This window comes from Pezoporus wallicus, unplaced genomic scaffold (genome assembly GCF_028554395.1).
Source record: "Pezoporus wallicus isolate ANWC-B61680 ecotype Strahan unplaced genomic scaffold, APGP_CSIRO_Pwel_v1 contig_2384, whole genome shotgun sequence".
In the NCBI taxonomy this organism is placed as follows: Eukaryota; Metazoa; Chordata; class Aves; order Psittaciformes; family Psittacidae; genus Pezoporus; species Pezoporus wallicus.
This window is the reverse complement of record NW_026640488.1, coordinates 174,688-196,538: the sequence shown is the minus strand read 5'-3', so window position 1 is coordinate 196,538 and position 21,851 is coordinate 174,688. Positions and strand designations below refer to the sequence as shown.

The following is a 21,851-nucleotide window of genomic DNA, read 5'->3' as shown; positions in this document are numbered from 1 at the left end:
TTCAGAGTTACAGAAGATGTTAGTTATGATTCTCTTTCTTGGGGAAAGAGAGTTACCACCCTCTTCCAGAATCCACAAGTCTCGTTTCATTCTGCCTTTACTATCACTAAACCTGTCTAGCCCCGGACTTCTGCTTTTCTCCATGCCCTTATCAGTGGTGAAAGGTATCCGGTGTCCTGAAAGAGATGAGGATCATCATCTGAACAAAATGATGGATTTGGGACATTCAGCATCTAATTAATATTTATGATTGCAGTAAGTTTTCATTTAAAACAATACTTTTAGGGAAATCCCATTAGAGTGGCATGAGCTGAGCATGGTTAGAAGAAAGCAGATCTGTTCTCCTATCCATCTTTCTGCAAGAGAGGTTTGTGATCTGAGAAATTCCTGCTTTATCATTCTGTAGAATTGTTTAGGGATATGGAAGAATTTCAGACAATATCGAATCACACCCCGCTTTATTTATGGGATAGTTCTTTCTTCTTTCCTGAGGCTTGATGCTGTTTTCTTGCAAGCATTTTACTCTTTATTTTCTTTTTTTCCTTCCCTATCTGGTAGTAGGTATTTTCTACAGTTACCCCCCTCATTAAATTAAGTTTAATTACAGAATGTGTGTCTTGCCCAAAACGTTCTTTCACTGTTTTTTGTGGAAAGGTAATAGGATTTGCAGACTGCATTTTAGGTGAGAAATAACAAGCGAAACCATTGTTCTTTTCCACCACAAAGGTTTTGAGAAGCTTAAAAGGTGGGTTTTTACAGTAACAGTCGATTATGCATGCGGTTCACAGCCTGCAGTCCGTAGGCTTGGAAACAGATAACAGGTTCTGAGCTGTTTGCAGAGAATAGGGAGTATTCTGTATTTCATAATGTGGTAAAAAAGCTTTTGGACATTTGCATTTAAATTTGTCATGAGTCGCTGCTAGGTACAAAGTGCCTTCTTGAAAGGTTATTTTCATCAAGGTTTTTTTTTCCACTTTTTAAAGCTCTGTCTTGCTCTCTTCCTTTCTCTGATAGTGAACCCGTGGAAATACTTTCAGTTATTTAGATACTCTCTTAGATCTTGACAGACAAATAGGTTTCCATTATATCATACTCTTTGAAAGCGATACTCCATTTTGCCTGTTTATACAGTCTTGTAGTAAGTAGAATTATATCCAGTTATACTTAACATTTCTGTAAAAGTACAAAAATAAGGAGATGGACTGTTTATATCCAACTTCTTTCCTCCCCCCCCCCCCCCCCCCCCCCCCCCCCCCCCCCCCCCCCCCCCCCCCCCCCCCCCCCCCCCCCCCCCCCCCCCCCCCCCCCCCCCCCCCCCCCATAGAATTCCTGATCTGACATCATTTTTTTGCTTTAATTCTTGGTAGTAAGTATTGTTAATTCCCCTTCTGAGGATGACAGATGGTTATTTCCTTATAGCTGGAAGGTCTTTGAATTATTTGGTTAATTATTTACCTCTTCCTCCTCTTCTCTGAGAGTTCTGCTTTTCTTGCACAAACATTGATCTTAATTGAATTTGTCCAAAGCTTGAGCACTATTTTAAGTGTTGTTTTGGGGACCCTGTGTTGTCTCTTAGCCACGCCAACATGTTAGCTGTGCATTGTTAAAAGATAGGAAAGCATCTGCAGTAAATTGTCTTTACATTGGAGTGTTTACCTGTTTGTCATTGGGGTTTTTTTTGGTTGCAGTGAGGAGGAATTGATAGATAAATTTGTATGACGGAAAATTCATGTTACTGCTCCTCTTAGAGACAGGGACAGGTGCAGGCTTTTAATTATAATAATATTTTATATTGCTGCTGATTTTTCAGATGAACGCACTGGACACACTTGGTCAAACAGCCTTGCACAGGGCTGCGCTAGCAGGTCACTTGCAAACCTGCCGGCTCTTGCTGAATTACGGCTCTGATCCTTCCATCATCTCTTTACAAGGCTTCACAGCGGCACAGATGGGAAATGAAGCAGTGCAACAGATTCTCAGTGGTGGGTAAAAATAAAGGCTCATGCATTTGAACTTCAGCTTTTCCTTTTACAGCTGTGGATCTTACTTCTTTTTCAATACAAGAGGCAAGCAGTTGTTTTGTCATCCCTCCCTTCTGCCATTGCGTGCACAAATCTACAGTATGTGCTTCATGATACTTTTCAGAAGAGGAAGAAAAATATTAAAAAAAAAACCCCACACACACCAAAACAAAAAAGGCCCTGCTCAATTCAGTGATTTTGTGCCAATTGGGAAGAAAATAAACATCTTGTGGATTTAGAGCTGTACAGGGAGATTGTAGGAAGGCAGATGTGGGTAGTTTGGGGTGGTTTTGATAACAAGTTCCATGGCAACTGGAGTATTGCTGAACATGTGAGAAACCTTTTTCCTCTCGTGAGCCACCCTGTTAGGTACTCTGTATGTTAGCAGTCAAGGCAGAGTGTTACTGGCAAAAATATGCAGATAGTTCCTAAACCATTTGAACTTTTATTTAAAATCTCTTGCTTGTACAGCAGGGAAAGATTTTATTGTGAAAGGGCTCCAGATACTATTTAGATAACAATTTGTTTATATCCTGCATTAAAAAAGGTGAATAGATGTTTGGAGAAGGTGCCACTATTTTTCATCTAAGTGCTTGAGTGTTGGCATCCTCATATCCATGTCACATTTGCTTCAAAAACAGGGGATGAGGAGTGGGGCAAGTGGCATTTTACAACAGTGTGAGGAATGACTGTTTTGAAGTATACCCACTCCTGAGATGTAGCTGGTTACATGGGTAGCATTACCTGTTTAAAATATGCATGTGACTGTAAGTATATGTATTGAGAGAGGTTACCTATTAATCAGAAGAAAGTAATCATATCCCCTGTTCTTAAAAAGCATAGAAGTTTGATTTAAAAACCTAGTAAACTTACAAGGATTCTGAAAACACTCATTTGATTCTGAATTAAAAATTCATTTTCACTTGTTTACCTTTTCCAAGAAGACTAATTGCAGATGTCATACTGTTCAAGGCTGAAAGATTCAAAAGCTGAAAAAATGCATTTAGGGTAGAGTTATTGATGCTTCATTTCTGTATTTCAAAGCTAGTAAATGAATGCTGAAATTATTTACCAAATATTACTGTTCATTTTTGTAAGATTGGGTTAAAGAAATGCTTTTTTAAACTGTTCTAGTTGTCTTGATAGAGATTGCTACCTGAGTCTTGAGCTCAGAGCTTAAAATACTTTGCATATAGTATTAGATGTTTTTTTCTCACCTTGGTTGCTGAACTACTTCCCAACTGTGAGAAAAGTCATGGCAACACCTTTCTAATGGCGTAATAGCCAGTGGATACCACTTTAGTCTAGCTGCTTGTGATTTTGGTTGCAACTGGTAGGAGTATGTCCGTGTAATATAAGAAGACTTGTAAACTGAGCTTGTTTATTTTTTCAAATGCATTAGAAAATGGTGCTACTTTTGCTTTTCTTGAAGAGTAAGATTGGTTTTATTTCATTGCTCAGTGCAACTTTTTGGTACTCGAGTTGTAGTCTAGTGGAATTGAAATTTCTCTTTCCTGGAGTAATTAGATTGTGTTTCTGATTGATTTCCTTTTTTATCCTCACCAAAGTTAGTGTCTTTGCTATCTTATGAAGACAAGAACCAGAGAGAAGAAATAAAGAATTGCTAAGGAGCAAAGCTTTGAATCCAGTGTAGGATTTAGCCTCACCTATCCCTACCTCAGGACACTGAGTTGGTGATGCTGTTGGAAAGAGTAAGGGAAGGCTTAACTTAAGGTGAAGAAGTTGTGAACTGAAATCTTAACCTGCTCCAACAACAGGAGTTTGATACATGCTATACTCTGCCACAGTCACTAGCATTTGTGTCAAACTCCTGCTGCCATCCTTCTCTTGCAGCATCTGTTTGAATCACTTAGAATCATAAAATCATTTGGGTTGGAAAATACCTTTAAGATCATAGATTCTAACTGTTTGCTAGTGGAACTGCTCCTGAGGACTGAGGTAGACTCAAGGAAAGTTTCTGGCAGCTTTGGCTGTATTAAACGTGCCACTGTCCCTCTTCCCTGAGCTTTCTTAGCCTTTCCTTCAACTGAGAGCATTTCTTCACCTAGCAGTTGAGCTTGTAGGAGTTGCTTCTCACTTCCTCTTCCTCCTCTTCCTGCAGTGAGTATGGAGGCAAGGAGGTAACAAAAGGCTACAAAATACAGATTAGGAAGAGAAAATAGGACTGCAATAGGAAATCATGGAATCATAGAATGGTTAGGGTTGGAAAGGACCTTAAGATCGTCTGTTACATTGAAGTGATAGACAGGTTAATGTCCTTCTGTAATGATGCCTACTTTTCCCCTCCTGTGGAAACTGCAGTTACAGATTATATTGCAACGTCAAGAATTGACTGGATTCTGCAGGGACTGTTAGCCTGTAAGAAGTACTTTCTCACATCACTGCATTTTCCTACTGGGACATAGTATCAGTTCTCTCTACATTTAAAGAAGTCTTTTAAGTATTTTTGATGGAGTTGCATGCCCATCTAGAATATGTTTAGCTTATTACAACAAGACAGTGACTTCCTTACAGCATTCTTACACAGAGGATTACAAGCCCAAATTCAGCTTGTCCAGTTTGTTTTGCATTAGGAAGTAATTTCTGTCGCTGATCAGGCAACACGCTGCTAAAATATCCATTCCATAAGTCCTTGAGCTTGAGAGGAGTGGCTTCTACAATAGAAAGCCGTTTCTCTTAAAAATTAAGTAATCAAGACTGCCTTTTCAGCTCCTTTTTGAGCCACACTGAAGAGCTGTAGGGACAGCTAAATCCACTGCTCCTTTCCAGCCACTTCTTCCTCTTCCCTCAGTGCACGCTTCCTTTTTCACAGCCATATTTCTAATGAAAAGTGGGGTAAAAAAGAGTTTTGACGCCACAACCTGTGATTATTTTACAGTAATTTATAGAGATACCATTTTTTCTCTTAAGGTTTCCTCTTAGTCACATATCATTCTTCTGATTCTGTTTTTAACCACTCCATGTTTATAACAAGGGACTGATCTCATTGTTACTCTGGAGTGCAGTACACAACTGCAGGCACTTAACCATGTGGCCAGGGTCATTTTAGAAATCCCATTCCCTTTTCATTGCTTCATAGTATGAGATCTAATCACAAGTGCAGAGTGCAAAAACTGTAATTCAGATGCTGGATTGAGCATGTTTACCCCTGGCTGCTCACTGGCCCCAATTCAGTTTGCTGAAAGGTGCTTCTGATCATCAGCAAAACTTTGACTGTGTCCCAGTGAGCATGTAGATTTCTTACATGCAGAAGTAGTCATTTTTACCATACATAGGATGAGCAAAGCATTGAAATTCCATTTGGCAGAATAATGTCAGCTCTAAATCTGACAAGAGTTTAATCTAAATGTCAGGAGTCTAAATCTGTCTGGTTTACACTGAAACTAAGGCTCCTTGTATATCCATTTAGGTAATATGAGCTTGAACATCACAACTCCACGTTTGTTTTTACAAATGACAAGAGACTGTCCCCCACCAGTTTTGAAAATGTTGAGCACAAGTTAATATAACTTAATGATCCTAAGTAATCCTAAAACTTCTTTTTCCCTATGTAGAAAGTACACCTGTGCGCACATCTGATGTGGATTATCGGTTATTAGAAGCATCCAAAGCTGGAGACTTGGAAACTGTGAAGGTAGGTTTCAGCAATTCATGTTAATTTTCCACTTTGCATTGCTGTGCAAAGCTTGTGGAAGCCTCTGCTATGAGAGTTATGGAAGTAGTGCATGGTGGATGGTAAATCGTAAAAAATTGGAAGGCAAATCTCATATTTGTTTTTTGTAGAAATCAGTGCTTTAAGATGTCCTAAGGTGTTTCTCTGAGTTTTGGGTTGCTCATTCTCCCAGTCCTTCGCACCATCATGTCTTTGATGGTCTCAGATGCAGTATTGCAGATGCAGCTGTAATTCTTTGAAGTGGATCCTGTGATCCTCAGAATCACAGTTTAGTAGAAGCAAGCCTCAGGTGCATGGTTCAATCAGAAGGCAAGCAAACAGAACTGTTAATGAGTAGCAGACTTCACGTTTTAACCCATCCTTAATCTGAGGGTGAGGGGTTGGGCCGTAGAAACCCACCATCACGGAAAGGTTTGATCTTGTTCATGAGCAAAAGAGCCTGCAGATAAACCATTCTGCATGCATTCTCACCTTGAACTTCAGTGTGATACATATTAAAGTTCTAGCAGCAGCACTTTTGTGCACCAGCAACAACTGTGACTGCCAAGCTCAGGATTTATGAAGACAGCATAAGCTGGAAATGGTAATATCTGAAGAAAGTTACATGGCCTTGGACCTCCTGGCACTTGATGATTTAGAGGCTCACCCTTTTTAATACATTAGGAGCATCTTCATGTTGCTTCCATCGCCTAAGTCTTGTTTGTTATAGAAGTATGTCCAGTCATAAGTTTAAAGCAGCCATTGTTTTTTAACTTTGCCTAAGTGGAAAGAAATTTCCTGAAACCTAACTTCTAAAAATTGGTGTGTAATAATAAATGGATCAGATTTTGTGTTAGGATGGTAGTGTAAGGTTTTCTTTTGGTTTGGGAGTTTGTTTGTTTGACTGTTCTTGTTTGGTTTTTTACTTGATTTGTTTTAGTTCTGTACTAGATTTTGGTTTCTTCTTTTGTCTTCACAGCAACTTTGCAGCCCTCAGAATGTGAACTGTAGAGATTTGGAAGGCCGTCATTCAACGCCACTGCACTTTGCTGCAGGATATAACCGCGTATCGGTAGTGGAGTATCTGTTGCACCATGGGGCAGACGTACATGCCAAAGATAAAGGGTACATTTCATTCCACGATATGCTCTGCTGCTTTCTATTAGTGTGAGACTTCTGCTCCCCTCTGTTCATTTTGCTTTGGATTCAGTAACCATCATATTTTTCTCTTGAAAATTTTTCTCTTTTCTTTCTTCTTGTTCTGCATTGTTCCTGAAATCACTGTAGGGAGATTTATGGCCCCCGTTAAGGCATACTTAGCTTTCTGGCAAAGCTGTTGTCAGGTACATCTTTGTCACTATAATACATGATCCTTCTCTTCCCCCTTTTGCCCATTTGGAGACTTTAATCTGCTTAAAAGAGGTCTTTAAGTTATTTCAAGTGTTCTAAAATGAGGTTTGAGTTGCATGGGTAAAATTCCTGGATTATTTCTCCTAATTTTTCTAATTCTGTTAGATAGCTTTTATTATATAGTTACTCAGTTAATAGTCAGTTAAATTATGTGAACCAGTTGCAGAATTTTTGCATTAGTTGCAAAGTAACCCTATAGAATAGCACCATTATGTTTGATCTTTCATTGCAGTGCATTGGTTCAGGGTGGGAATAATTAATTTGCAATGCTAAAACATTTCCAATACTGAATTTTCAGGCTCTCCCTGAAAGAAATGTTTGGGTATCTTTGTGTATCTGTCAGGTGTGCAGTGCTTACTAGCAACTGCTTCAAACCCATTTTATAGTGTCATGTACCTTTTCTGAAATTTACACTCAAATAGCCAAAGTCAGAACGTAGAGATTCTTGCAATTTAGGTTTTGGCTGTTGTTAATAGCATTGGTTTTACTTGCTTGTGAAAGAAGTAACATTGATGCTTGCTAAGTATTTAAAGGTCTCATGGGTGAGAACTGAAGGAGGATAATGAAGTTTTAATTAAAGTTTTAATAGCAGGGAAATAAAGCCATGAAAATGGGAACAACTGAAAGATACCAATAACGTCTTGTGGAAATGGGAGTTTTATCGACTGGAACTTTGTATGATTGCATATTGGATTTTGTTTTCTGTAGCTATTAATACTTTCTCTTTGATTAGTGGCTTAGTACCTCTGCACAATGCGTGCTCTTACGGACACTACGAAGTGGCTGAGCTCTTAGTGAGGCACGGTGCTTCTGTCAATGTAGCAGACCTGTGGAAATTCACTCCTCTACATGAAGCAGCAGCAAAAGGAAAATACGAAATCTGCAAGCTGCTTTTGAAAGTATGTGCTGGAGTTCTTAGATGTATCTTTAAATGTGTATGTGTTTATTATTGCTGAAGATTAATTAATGCAAACTTAATTGCATTCAGTGAGTTCTTTATGGTGTCTTTGAATCTATTTTCAGTTGTCAGGTGGTTTCTTGTGTAATGACAGTTCACTTACAAAGGATCATCAGTGCAGTTAATTTTTCCAGTTCGTGTATTAATGCTCTTAGCTAAGTAGGGCAAGACTCTCAAAATGGAAGAAGAAGCTGGATTTGTGTAAAAATAGCAAACAAAAAAAGTCACCACATTATCCTATTCATTCCTTTCTGGAGCAGTTACCGCAGCTAAGTAAAGCTTTGTAAATACAAGAGGAGTCACTGAAGGTGGGTCCTAGATGGTGTCTGGCACGCAAGAAATTTAAAACTGCAATGTTAATGTCTAATCTGTCCGGCTCCTGGAGGAAATGCATAAATATTCATTATAATTGGTGTAAGAAATCATAAAAGGCATGAGGTAATGCCTACATGTTTCCAGTGAGAAACAGGAGTTTGAGAGACTTCCTAATAGAAGGTCATATCCTGCCATTGGAGGGTAAAGAGAGAGCTAGAGCAGTATTTCTTGCATATCCTAGTTTTCCTTTTAGTCTTGCTTACTTCGTGTCCCTCTGAAGCACAGCATTTAAAAGAGGAGTATGGATATGGATAGTCTTAAAATGATGAGGCTCTTCCCCATCCACTTCATTTGCTGCTGTAAAGCCCCACTCTTTCCCTCTTATCCCATGAATTCTTTCACTTGCTTACCAAAAAAAAAAAAAAAGCATTCAAAGGGGGTAACACATCCGTTCGAAATGCATCTGCAGTAGAAACTAGAAGATATTCAGAGATATCTGTGAAGCAAGCACGCTTATGGCGTGGTGGTAACACAGGTGGTACAGATGTTAGCTCAAGCTAGGAGCACTCGAAATATCTCAAGCACAGTGTTGCTTTATAGACATTGGAGGTATCTGGGTTTTTCTGATAATTCCACTGTGGATGTAGCCATTTTTTTGTGTTCAAGGGGTCCAGAATGAATGTACGACAGGAAACAGAGAAGTGCTGAAATCTTTCTTTTTGAAATTTCTCTTGCACTAGAGCTAAATACACCCTTAAGGTGACACAGTTTTGTAAAGGCTCTGGGTGTCCATGGATATGTTCTCACACTGCAGTTTGCTCAGGGCTTCTCCTGCTGCATCTCTGGCAGTGCTGTCAGTTCTCCTGAGCCATGGATGTCGAGCTTGACTCCTCCTGACATGCGCTCTTTCTGTCCTGGTTTACTTGAAGAAGGAAACAAAAGTGCAGGCATTTTGGAGAGACTTTCTTTTTTAATCACCTTTCTTTAAAATTACTTCATTCATTTGTTTCTATGTCTTTGAAAAAGTCTCAAGGGGCACTGCCTCTTAATTTAGGTGTTTATTCTGGAGAGTATTTGAATAGCTCTGATTTTGATGAGTTTTAAGTTAAGGGATCTGAGGTTTTATCTTGGAGAAGTCATTGCAGTTGCAAAGGCTTTGTAGAAAGAACCCTCTCTTCCCAAAAGCACTGTATATATATGTAACTGGTTCTGTGTAATCAATATTCTGTCCCTTGCTGTTTACCGTTCACACCCTGAGCATTGCTCTGCTGCTTCCAAAAACAGGGCAGTTAATTCCTTATGTTCTCCCCACCTCCAGCTCATTCCCTGTGGTACACGCTAATGCAGCTTTGCCAGCATACCCAGTGAGAAATGGCAGAGTAATCTTACTGGCAGGGGTTGGACCACTGTGTTTGATTATTCTGAAGGGGCCAGCCAGAGAGCTATTATGCCAGCAGCTGCCTCTGCCTTATCTGTCTTTGTTTTTATCCCTACTGTTGCTGAGAGTGAACAGAGAAGGAGCTGTCCTCCCACAAAGTTGTATGTGGAAATGATTCACACCATATGCTGTATGTAAATGTATGTTCCCTTCCTTATCATGTGCTCCAGTACTGTGTTCCTATCACTGGCTGATCTGTGTGCTTTACCAGTACAGATACACTCCAGCAGTCATCCAAATCCACTTGCCCACCAAAATGTTTTTTTCACTGCTTTCCAGGACCTGTAAACCACTGGAGATGGTGCTGTTACCTGTTGGAAAGTGTAGAAATCAGTGTTTTTCTAATTTTCTTCTGAAATAAGTGCTTTTCAATAGCAGAGTGGCATTTAGTGCAACTCGGGGCCTGGCTTCACTAGATCAGAAAGATGTGCTGAGAAAGCACCTCTGTCAGCCTGTTTGCAGGAGAAAGGAAGGGCTGGCCAGCAAGGTATCAGCAGTTGGATTTTCTTTAGCACCTGCTGTGATAGTAGAGTATAGCTATATGCAGGTTATGCTCCTGAACCTGCTTCAGCTGCAGGTAGGCAACACTCTTGCCTGTGGAGTTGAGGTTTGCACAGTTGTGTTGCAGACTAGTGCTTTAAGCCTCAGCCTTCTGAATTTATTCTCATGTGCCTACTAATCTATACAGTGGTTACCTCATGATAGCAGATGGGCAAAATCCTCCACCTCCTATCTTGTGGATAGGGCAAAATAGTGACACACTGATGTGCAGCGCTCTGCTCACGGTTGTGACAGTAGCATTCCACTTCGCTCTTTCCAGCATGGAGCTGATCCAACAAAAAAGAATCGAGATGGGAACACTCCTCTAGATTTGGTGAAAGAAGGAGACACGGATATCCAGGACTTGCTGCGAGGAGATGCTGCCTTGCTAGATGCTGCCAAGAAGGGGTGCCTGGCACGAGTGCAGAAGCTGTGTACTCAAGAAAATATCAATTGCAGGGACACCCAGGGAAGAAATTCAACACCGCTACATCTTGCAGGTGGGTGACTCACCAGGGTTTGAAGGCTTGTATACTGATGATAGGGCTACAGAAGTTAATCACCAAAACCAGGATTGGTATAGTAAGAATGTCAGAGGATTGTTCTGTACAGACAGCTGTTAACTATGGCAGCTGTATTTCAGGAGGTAATACAGTTACTAGGAAAGAGAAGCTTTTGCAGTCAGAAAATTGCTTTAGCTTTTCTGTCTAATAATTTTTCTTTGGTTCTCCTAATACCTGCTTTCTTTTCCTGTGCCTTTTCTACAGCTGGTTACAACAATTTGGAAGTAGCTGAATACCTGCTTGAGCATGGTGCTGATGTTAATGCCCAGGACAAAGGAGGGTTAATCCCCCTACACAATGCAGCATCCTATGGGGTAAGTGCAGGCATTCTTGCCCTGAGTAGACCAACAAGGAACTCCTTAAAGTCACATCTAAGGCCAGTTATTTTGCAGCTGTCTTGCTGTGACTATAGTTTTTATTTCTTCATAGGTTTTGATGGCATGAAATACTTCTTGGGCTAAGTTGCTATTGTGAGTCCTGTTTGCAGCCCTACCGATCTAAATCAGACACAGATTCAGGTGTTGTAGCAGTTAAAAGCTGTGTTTTGGAAAGTCTGCTAGAACATAGCTTTTATGCAGGCAAGCAGATGCATAGCGTTGAACAGTGTTAAATTTGGGGTGGCTGTTGAAACAGAAAAGACCTCAAATTTTTGCTGAAAGACTTGGATGGAAGGAAGAAAACAATGTCAGGGGATCATATCTAGGTGATGACAGCAAAGCGGAGGTCTATTACAGCTGGTATCTGGTGGAGAACTATTGCTAAAGCTATAGTCTTGAAGGACTACTGAGTTTGTAGTATGAATGTTGTCCTGGGCAAGCTGTCTACTGCAGTGGGGGTGCAGTAGTTGATTCAAGCCGTTTTGGAAGAGGTGGGCCCTCCTCTGTGTGGGAGGAAGCATCTGTGTGCATACCAGTTGCACAGATGCCTGATAGATTGCTTGTAAGGAGCTGTTAATTGTGGATGAGGTGAGAAAGAGGTAGGGTTTTTGATGGTCTCATGACGTGCTTTGTCTGTTATTAGCTGGCACAAGAAGAGCAAAATCTGGGAGAAATGATTGTAGTAGAACCAGGATTGCTTTCATTTGAGAGCCAAATGAAATAAAAAGTACAGTATTCACCTTGTTTTTAAGGAGAGCATCTCAATGAAACTCAGCTTGCATCATTTGCATTGGTTCTCTGTTAGTCTGGGATACCAGTATCCTAAAAAGCAAAAAGCTCCAAATCCTGCTGAAGGTTTGGAAATGCAACACAATTCTTTCTGATACTGGGTCCTAATACCAAGCAGTATTGTTCACCAGCATCTGCCATAAGCATTAAATTCCCAGGATGTTGCTTAGATCTAAAGATAAATTCTGTTGCAAAGATTGTGTTCTTTATTTTCAACCAAAAGCACATATTTTACATGAAGGCAAAACATTATTTACTGTCATAGGAAATGTTAGAAATTGGTTCAAGCTGATTATCACTTCTAAAAATCATAATACCAGTCTAATGTGGTTGCCTTGCTGTCTCTCAGAAAAGTTAATGAGGCCGTGTTTGGTGCTTTTCCATTCAGCTTATCTGGTTAAGAGCTGCTGTATACCTTTTCCATGGCAGCCCACACTGCTCTCTGAGCTGTCATCGGCTCGTTCAGCTCTCTGTGATGGGAGGTAGAAAGGAGATGAGTGCTGGTTTCACGAGTTCATAGCTGGCAAAGTTTCACCACTTTTTTCTCACAAAGTATCTTCAGTTCTCCCACCCAGCACTTCATGCTGTGTGTCCCTCAGTAGTTTCGTGTGGCAGAAAAGTCACAGGAACAGCAATTGATTTAAAGGCTTGGCAGAGAGGAAGAATAAGATTGCCAGTCTTTTCAAACCATGCTTATTCAGAGAGCAAGCCCTTTTATGAGAGCTGCTGAGAGTCACTTGGTTGCCTTTGAAAGGATAAATGAAATCTATTGGCAAGTCTTTGTGCTTTTGCTTACAATTGCAGTGTTTCATGTTCCCAGTAACTCATTTTGACTGCCTTCTTTTCTATTTCTTAGTTGTATCGCACAAGTAATTTCAGCCAAAATTTTTATCTGCCGGTTTTCTGTTCCCTGATTTGAACTTGAAAAACTTAAAGGAATGGGGTATTGATGGAACTGTGCTGTTATAAGTCCATTACTTTTATAGCTTATTTAAGACAGTTGTTCCTTATGTCACACGTAATGTGTTTTATCAGTCCTGTTACTAATATGATTGGAGAAAGAACAATCTGCCACAGATGAGTGCGAAGTCTTGCAAGAAATCGCAAGACAGGCATAAAGTACAATGAAGACTTCTGCGTACAGACATTTAAGTGGTGGCCCAATAGTACCACACATAGATCTTTAGAGCTTCCGATATCGCAAGTGTTGCAGCCCTGTAAATTTGTCTGCAAATATTTGACAGTTAACTCTTACCAGTTTTATGCTGGATCAGGTAGCATGTCTGCTCCTGCAGATGACATGAACTTCGTGCTATGCACTTGGGGTGATTTGGCAGAAATATAATTCTGTGCCTGATAACAATTTTACATGTGCTGGTGGATGATATGGTAGTGTACAGATACAGATGGCCTTGGAGCTACAGTATAAAGTGGTACCCAAAGAGGTGTGCTGCTACATAGACACAGGAGGCAGAGAAGAGAGTTAATGGAAATTACAGGGATGCCTAAGCACCATTACCTCCATCAGGAAAAAGGAAATATATGTTTTACCGGTGTCACGTTGATTAAGATGTTCTTGTGTTTTCCAGCATGTGGATATAGCAGCACTGTTGATCAAATATAATACATGCGTAAACGCAACAGATAAATGGGCGTTCACACCGTTGCATGAAGCTGCACAAAAAGGAAGGACACAGCTCTGTGCTCTGCTGTTAGCTCATGGAGCAGATCCAACCATGAAGAATCAAGAGGGTCAGACACCGTTAGACCTGGCAACAGTAAGTTCATGCTAGCATGCCAGCCACAGCTGCCCTGGAGGATTTGCTCAGCATATTAAATGGCTTTCTATGGCTCCATGGCATCAGCAGTCCTCAGCTTTCACTGTGCTGATGTAGAAGGAGATGAGCATCTCCAGGGTGCCTGTCTGACTTTTTACCCATAGGTCCAGGTTTTTTCTTTGGCTGCAATCTTAATGTGACTTGTGATTTAATGTTTGCTCCACTCCTGGGATGGATCTGATTCACTCCTGGGATCAATATCCTCATTGTCAGAAATAAACCTCTGAAATGTGTCTGATGAGATCAATCTGTGTCCTGTTGGTGATGATTTCTTTGAACCTGGGAGGAAAATCAGATGTGTCTTTAGAGGAATGGGATCACTTAGAGGACAGTTATGTTCAGTGCCTGTATATTACCTCAGTCTTTTTTCTGTCTAGCTCCAAAACAACATTCTAAGATCTGCCATCAAACCTCTTCTAAAACTGGCATCCAGAAACATTTTTGTTAGTGGTGGCTGGTTAAGAGCCTAATAAGCTTACATGAGCTTGTATGTCCCAGATTAACCAGACCTGGTGGAAGAGATAATGCAACCAACTTGGATACTGTCTGGTTATAGTGTACCTTTTAAGGCTATTGATTTATGGAGAGTTCCAGAAATATCCTCAAGAATAACCTGAGCTCTAGAACACTTGCTTTGTGATGAGGGATATGATTTTTCTGGAGGAATATAAAGATGTCTTAATCATGTTCTACAAGAATGTGCAAGGAGGAAATTCTTGAAGATGAGGGTCCTGTTTAATTTAGTCAACAAAGGCTGAATGCAGTTGTTCTGTTCATACTTCTGTAGCTCCTTTTTTTTATGGTAGCCGTGTAAGATGTGATTATAGCAAAGGCAGTTGTAGTCTTTCCATTGAAACCTTGATCCAGGACAGAATACTCACTAGAAGTTAAGCCTGACAGAGAAATGATGAGATGGCATTGTCTGGCTTAGGTTTTGAAGGATTTCAGGTAAAGTTGCTGCATCGCTCTTCCTGGCTTTAAAACCTATAAAGTCATTCTGCCAGAAAGAAAATTAGATGTACCTTCTTACCTACCTTTAGAAGTGGGGAGAACCCAATTCATCTATCACAATGAATCAGAATGTTCTTGCAACCATGAATTCCTGCATTGGTGTTTTCCTTTTGATGGAGTAACAGAGAAATCAACAAAAACAAATTCAAAGAAGAATTCATTTCAGAGATTGATGACTTAGGAGAACATAACCTCATGTTGAATGTTCTTTCTGTTTTTCAGGCTGATGATATCCGAGCTTTGCTGATAGATGCAATGCCTCCAGAAGCTTTGCCTACATGCTTTAAGCCTCAAGCTACTGTTGTTAGTGCCTCTGTGATTTCACCAGCATCTACGCCATCCTGTCTCTCTGCTGCCAGCAGTATAGATAACCTCACTGGGCCACTGGCAGAACTAGCCATTGGAGGTGCATCAAATGCTGGTGATGGAGCAGCCGGAACTGAAAGGAAGGAAGGAGAAGGTGCATTTGCTGCTGGACAAGTTTACGTTGCCAGAAGTACAGTAGCTTAGTATCACAATAGGCCTTGCTTTATCTGAAAAGCATTTCTGACTAGCCAGAAAATACTGTGCAACTTGAAACGTCATCTGTGTTTTGAAGTGTCTGATGCTTGCTCTTGTTTTCATGTGCTCTTCTAGGAGCATTGTTGGCTGTTCATCTGTGTTTGCCATCAACGATTAGGTCTGACAACAACAGCAGATCTGATTAGATATCCAGATGTTCGTTGTTGAGTTTATACAGAAAAATCAAATGAGAATTATTTTGATGAAGGAATTATGATTGTGGCGGCTGGGGGATTTTGCTAAGGCTTTTTAAACCCTTTGATTAGTATCTGGAATGCATGCTTTATGTCAGCATCTGGGTGATTACATAGCAAAAATACACTCACCCTTCCTTTCCTTTTCTTTGCAATATGAGCCTGTATTTGCCACAGATCACTTATGCTTTTTAATAGTTGATTCTGAGGAGGGAACAGTGTTGAGCTTTGCACTGAGCTTTTACACAATGTGGAATTGGATTGTTTATTAGGTTGTAAAAAGAATCAGAGTTTGGAATTTTGAGAGAATCAGAGGTATTGCTTGATTTTTAGTTTATTTTGTGGATTGTTTTAAATTCAGGTGCATAGGATATAATGTCTTGTTTCTTCTCTTACAGTTTCTGGTCTTGACATGAACATTACCCAGTTCCTAAAAAGCCTGGGTCTTGAACACCTTCGGGACATCTTTGAGACAGAACAGGTAAATGGCAAGCCTCATCTCTGTATGTTTAAAAGACAGATTAATCTAACGAATTTGAGTCATATTTTCATTCTCTAATTGAAAAAGGGAAACAAAAAAAACACAAATTCACATGTACAGAAAAACAAGTATATCCAAGAAAACAACGAATGAGTCTCCAGGTACTTTATGGGGAAGTGGAGAAACCTGTGAAAATCACTTTTGTTGTTTGATTCAGGTATCCAGTATCTTTCACTTTCTTATACATACATAATGACTGCCAGTTTGGCTTGTATTCTGAGAGTTACTTTGCACCTTGTGAACTTTGAACATGACAGCTGTAACAAAGGTGGGTTGGAATGTTACTTGCGCTTGTCCTTCAGCAGTCTTCAAATCCAGACAAGCCTTTCACCACCTGCAGTGCTGCATGTGATACTTTGATTAGATCTAGGAAACCTTCCTGTTAGACTGTAAGCTGAATTAAAACATCTAGTTTACTAGGGTGTAATCACACTAGAGAATGCAGAACCTGTATTTCCTAACAAGTTAGGACTATAGCGCTAACTGGGTTTTACAGGGCTAACAAGTCTCAAATGGAATTCGGAAATGGGGGCAAAACACTGACACAATATATGAGAAGAATAGAACTAATGGAACAGTTTCTCAAACTTACATTACTTTTTAGAGCAGAAATACCTCTAATGTAATTGTAGACTCTTTTTTTTTTTTTTTATGTGCCGTTTCTTAGATTTAACATGTTAGGGTTAAATAGATTATTTGTTCACATGAGTGAGATGGACACAGTGGTGAAAGTAAAAAGTACCAGGTACCAGTGTAAGAGAATGGATTTGATGGTCATTTTTCCCCAGGCCTCTGCTGCTAATCTTTTATGAGGGGTCAGGAAGCAAACATATGAAATGCAGTGTGTCACTGACAGAAAAAGTTCCAACTCTTTCCACGAAATATTACAGGAGGTATTTCCCCAAAGTTAAAATGCCATATAGTCTTTCTTTCTTTCTTAAATATGAAGCATAAGCTCTTTAATTTGGAACTGCTTCTGTTAAGCAAACCAACCTCAAACCAGCCTATATTCTACTCACATTTCTTTTTTTTCCTATTGTTTTCACACCCTCCTCTTATCGTGCAGTTTTTGTTCTGTTTTTGATTCTTCAACTCCTAACCTGTTTTTAAGATCTTCCCCTACTAATAACATTTAATAATGCAGATCAGATTCACTGCATTCATTCATCATTTTGAAGCCATTTAGCTCCTCTTGTGAGGAGGTGAAAACAAGCTCATCTTCCTTAAGTTTATTGTTTCAAGCTGCTTTTCCCAAGTACTGCAGTACCTTTGTATACGCTTTTTCACCTTGGCTCTAGCCTCCTCCTGATGCTGTCTAATGTCTGGGTTTCTTCTGCATTTTTTTAACGTTCTGCTGCAGAGAATCATAGAATCGTTAGGCTTGGAAAGGACCTTAAGATCATCTAGTTCCAACCCCCCTGCCGTGGGCAGGGACACCTTACGCTAAATCATATCACCCAAGGCCTCGTCCAACCTGGTCTTGAACACTGCATGTGATGAATGTCTTCAGTAGTTTTTCCACAGCAGTCCCAGTAGGTTGTTTTCTGCTCAATTAGACGGATGTTCAGTGTGGCTATTAATTCCTTGCTTGAGTTGCTTTCTTTTGAATTAAAGATATTCAGTTTGTAGTGGACAGAATGCAGACCTGCAAGTTCAGTTGTGCAAACAATACAGATCCTTTCAAATCAACTTACATGGTTTCCCATTATTTTTTGAGCTTCCCATTCTAGTTTAACATGTGAATTTGGAAGTAGATTTTATACAACTGTCTTGTCCAGATGAAATCTTCGATTTTCACAGAATTGCCTCAGTGCACAATTGCTTTGTAGGAATAAAAATGTGTACTTTATTTAGCTTTTACCTCCTGTTCTTTAAAGAAATGTTGATTTGACATCATGTTTTATTGCCTTTCTGCTTGGACCAGTAATCTGTGACCTTGAAATTTAAAACCATGTTAGGTGATTGTAAATGTATTCATAGATTGCGACCAAGTGAATAGTTTTGTGTCCTCCTACTGCTGATTAGTTCCAAAAATAGTGTAATAGTTGAGCATGATTTAGCATAGCTGAACTATGAGTTTGATCCAAATGCAAGCATATACACAAAAGTAGCACACACCATACTAATGCTGATGTGAAACACACTTCGCATTTATTATTAAGCTTATAGAATAATCATTTCTGTTTGTGTAGTGAAAGTAATGAATTGTGCAGCAATGTGAAACTTTGCTTCAAAAATATTCCCAGATTTGACCCAGCATTTCCATGCATCCTCTGCCTATGTAAGTAAAAATGTTTTGGAGAACTTCCTGTGAGAACCAGCTCTTGTTAATTGCTGGAAGAGAATGAAGTTTTGCACAGCTTCAGGCTGCGGCAGCTGGGTATGGTCCTGTAATAGGGAGAGGCTTCTTGCCAGAAGGTGGCAGCAATTAGAAGTGCAGTAAAACATAAAATACATATACTCTCTTGGCTGCACCGTGAATGCATTCCATTTTCTGAACTGATGGGTCTTCAATCTTGGGAATCGGGCCAGGTTTGGCAACTGATTTTTGTGGTCTTTTGCCTTTCCAGATAACCCTGGACGTGTTGGCAGACATGGGGCACGAGGAGCTTAAGGAAATTGGGATCAATGCGTATGGACACCGCCACAAATTAATAAAAGGTGTGGAGAGGCTTCTAGGAGGGCAGCAAGGTAAATATGACGTTTTTACTGGTCAGCCTAAGCATACAGGAGGTTCCCAGAAGTCATCTTCTGTAAATGTGGGCATTGTCACCGGGACTTGAAAGAGTCCATACGTCAGGAGCATGACGCTGGCAGACCTGGTGGCTGGGTCGGTTGTGACAAGTAATGGGTATACTGAGGGCATACAGGAGTGTGAGTAGTCACTTGCCTTTCCAGAGAATGGACATCCCCAAGACAGCTGCGGAGGCTGTGCCCATTTCCAGGGATTCTGTTTGACCCAGGCAGGAGCTTTTGGATTGATTTGCTCTACACACTTACCCACAGGCCAGCTGGATCCTGAAGGATGGACCTGATGGAGCTTTTTGCTACTTCACACTTCTAGGATGCTTCTCTTGACAGCGGAAACAATAAAACGCAATTATGTCCCACATGCATTTGCCATCTCTCTTTAAAAGCTTCTGCTGCCAACGGAAGCACTTTATCTTTTTAATGTTGTGCTTCTGCCTTGTGTTTGTTTTCCATTTCCTGCTGTACTGGGGTTATTTAAGAGGGGTAATAATGATGAATACAAATAGAGCTGCTATTGTTTTCTCCTGTTGATTTTTACTCATTTAATTCCTTCTCTTTGCAGGCACCAATCCTTATTTGACTTTCCACTGTGTGAGTCAGGGGACCATTCTCCTTGACCTTGCTCCTGATGATAAGGAGTATCAGTCTGTCGAAGAGGAGGTATTGCAAATACATTTCTTAAAGCTCCAGTGACTGTGTATTTCTCTGTTCATTTATAGCCCATCAGAACTAAAGCATGCACTGCATCTTGAAAGTGATAAAATATGCTTCGATGTATGAATTGTGTAGATCAGACATGAAATTTAGGGCTGTTCATTTGTCTTTTTTTGTAGAGCAATGATGGAAATTATTTTGCTGTGTCCTGCCTATTTTTTTTTAAGTGCTCTGTTTGGTTACTTAGCGTTATCCCAATTTTGCTTTGTTGTTGTTGTGTTTTTAGCAAGGGTTTCCATAGCTTTCCATAGATAGGTGGACCCATGAAGAAGAAGGGATTACGGTCTTGCAAGTCTGTAGGCATTCTTTCTGCTCAGACTCTTTTCTGGCTGTAAACCAGCTTGTTTTCTCTTGTCTCAGTGGCGTAGTTAATCTGTAACCCAGATAAACAGCTCTTGGATAATTGAAAATTGACTGTAATTTTGCCTCCCACACACACATGCTCTTTTATTTGAGTAAACTCCAAGCAGATACCATTTTGAAAGAAAAATCATAACAGAAAAGAGATGCTCCAAAGAGTTGTGTTTGGAAGATAACTCCATTTTACTGTGCACTTGCTATTTGTGTAGTGTTCCTATACAGTGGCATGGAAGTGTTTGGAGTCTTTTTAAAAGTCTAAATATTCAGGATTGCTGCCAGCTTAACCTGATATATTTTTGTTTAGTGCCTGTGTAAACTGGAGTTTGTGCAGATCCCTGTTATAAACTTTTCTGACAGAAAGGGGGACTTGTCTGCCAGAGTAAATTGGGGTAATTATTTGAGCTGTAACTAAACGTTGCTGTAGCTATAAATACCTCTGGAAAAGACACCATGAATCTGTTGAAATTCTCAGAGGCTGCTAATAACATGCGAAAATCTACAGTGCAAGCATTTTCCTATCACTAGGAAATATAAACTGAACTCATTAGAAACACATCTGTTATTACATCAAAATTATCTTTTTGTGTATTCATTTTCAAAGATTCCTTTTTTTTCTGATCTAAAGCGGGTGTTCTAGTTGTGTGTAATTTTGATAACAAGTGCCACTATTCTCCTTTTTCCTGTGTAGATTTTCATTACAAGGTTGGGTAATTGCATCATCCAATTTCTCTACTGCCAAACAGCATAGCACATTGGGTGCCTGAGAAAAAGGGTCTACAGCAGTTCAAAACTGAGAATTGGGGTTGGGTTTTTTACACCTTTTAATTGTCCAGAAGATTGACTCTTGTTGCCAGTGGTATACTGAGGTATTGCATTAATACTTTGCCTTGCTAGCAAGCTTTATGTGCTGAACATTCAGCTGTGTTCATTTATGTAGATGCAGAGTACAATCCGGGAGCATCGGGATGGTGGAAATGCTGGTGGGATCTTCAACAGGTACAATGTCATCAGGGTAAGTTTCAAAACCTCTTAATTCTGTGAGGTAAAATCAGTTGGTACTTATGCGAGCAGGCACAATTGATTAAGTGGATTGCCCTATTATATTTAAAGTTCTTTGTTGAGATAATATTCATGAGCAGAGTTACAGCAAGTACTAAATGCTAAAATTAGACTGTGTGCTCTGCACATGGGATTAGGGAGAAGTGTCCACTTGCGCTCTAAAAGCAGTCTGAAGAACTGATATTGAAGAGCCTGCCTTACGTTTCACAGCCTGATTTTAATTTGAGAGGACTATAACTTCTGTACTTGATTTTGCAGCACAGGTTTTTTTTCTCAGTGAGTCTTTTCTTGCCTTTTTAAAGGCGATTTTGGGTGAGGGGGAAGGCATGAGCATGACGTTCTATTAAAAGTTTTTATCTCCCTATACTACTTTGGATATTGACACCACCTCCTTTGCATCTCACAACTAGAAAAATACCTTTTAAAAGCCCTGGCATATCAGAAAATGGACTGCTGTATTTCTGAGGAAGAGTACACTTGCTCCTTTTTGCGAGGAAGAGGAAGTAGAGGGTATCAGAACAGAACTCAGTTCCTGAGCACCCTGCTACCTATCTGCTTGAAAAGTGAGCTTGTGCAGAACCTTTGCAATTGTCTCAGTAGATTGTACATCTGACGTAAACTCTGCTTCCATCCTACTCCCAACCAAAGAGGAAGTCCTTTATAAGGAACCACAGTGGCATTAGGGCACATGGCTGGAACCATGTCTCGAGATAGATTAAACAGCATATCTTCTAATTT

At 40.0% G+C, this 21,851-nt stretch overlaps 1 protein-coding gene across 1 annotated transcript in view; it reads left to right on the top strand.

The window, feature by feature from the left end:
- Nucleotides 1-21,851, top strand: part of TNKS (tankyrase) — a gene marked incomplete at its 5' end in the record, with an annotated part of 139,819 nt that overhangs the window by 108,645 nt on the left and 9,323 nt on the right. The window contains 12 exons of the mRNA XM_057419188.1: nucleotides 1,811-1,982; nucleotides 5,597-5,676; nucleotides 6,674-6,819; nucleotides 7,838-8,003; nucleotides 10,636-10,855; nucleotides 11,123-11,232; nucleotides 13,674-13,862; nucleotides 15,156-15,429; nucleotides 16,087-16,169; nucleotides 18,800-18,920; nucleotides 19,543-19,640; nucleotides 20,992-21,066. Coding sequence (XP_057275171.1) covers nucleotides 1,811-1,982; nucleotides 5,597-5,676; nucleotides 6,674-6,819; nucleotides 7,838-8,003; nucleotides 10,636-10,855; nucleotides 11,123-11,232; nucleotides 13,674-13,862; nucleotides 15,156-15,429; nucleotides 16,087-16,169; nucleotides 18,800-18,920; nucleotides 19,543-19,640; nucleotides 20,992-21,066 — 1,734 coding nt within the window. The remainder of the gene's footprint in view (nucleotides 1-1,810; nucleotides 1,983-5,596; nucleotides 5,677-6,673; nucleotides 6,820-7,837; nucleotides 8,004-10,635; nucleotides 10,856-11,122; nucleotides 11,233-13,673; nucleotides 13,863-15,155; nucleotides 15,430-16,086; nucleotides 16,170-18,799; nucleotides 18,921-19,542; nucleotides 19,641-20,991; nucleotides 21,067-21,851) is intronic.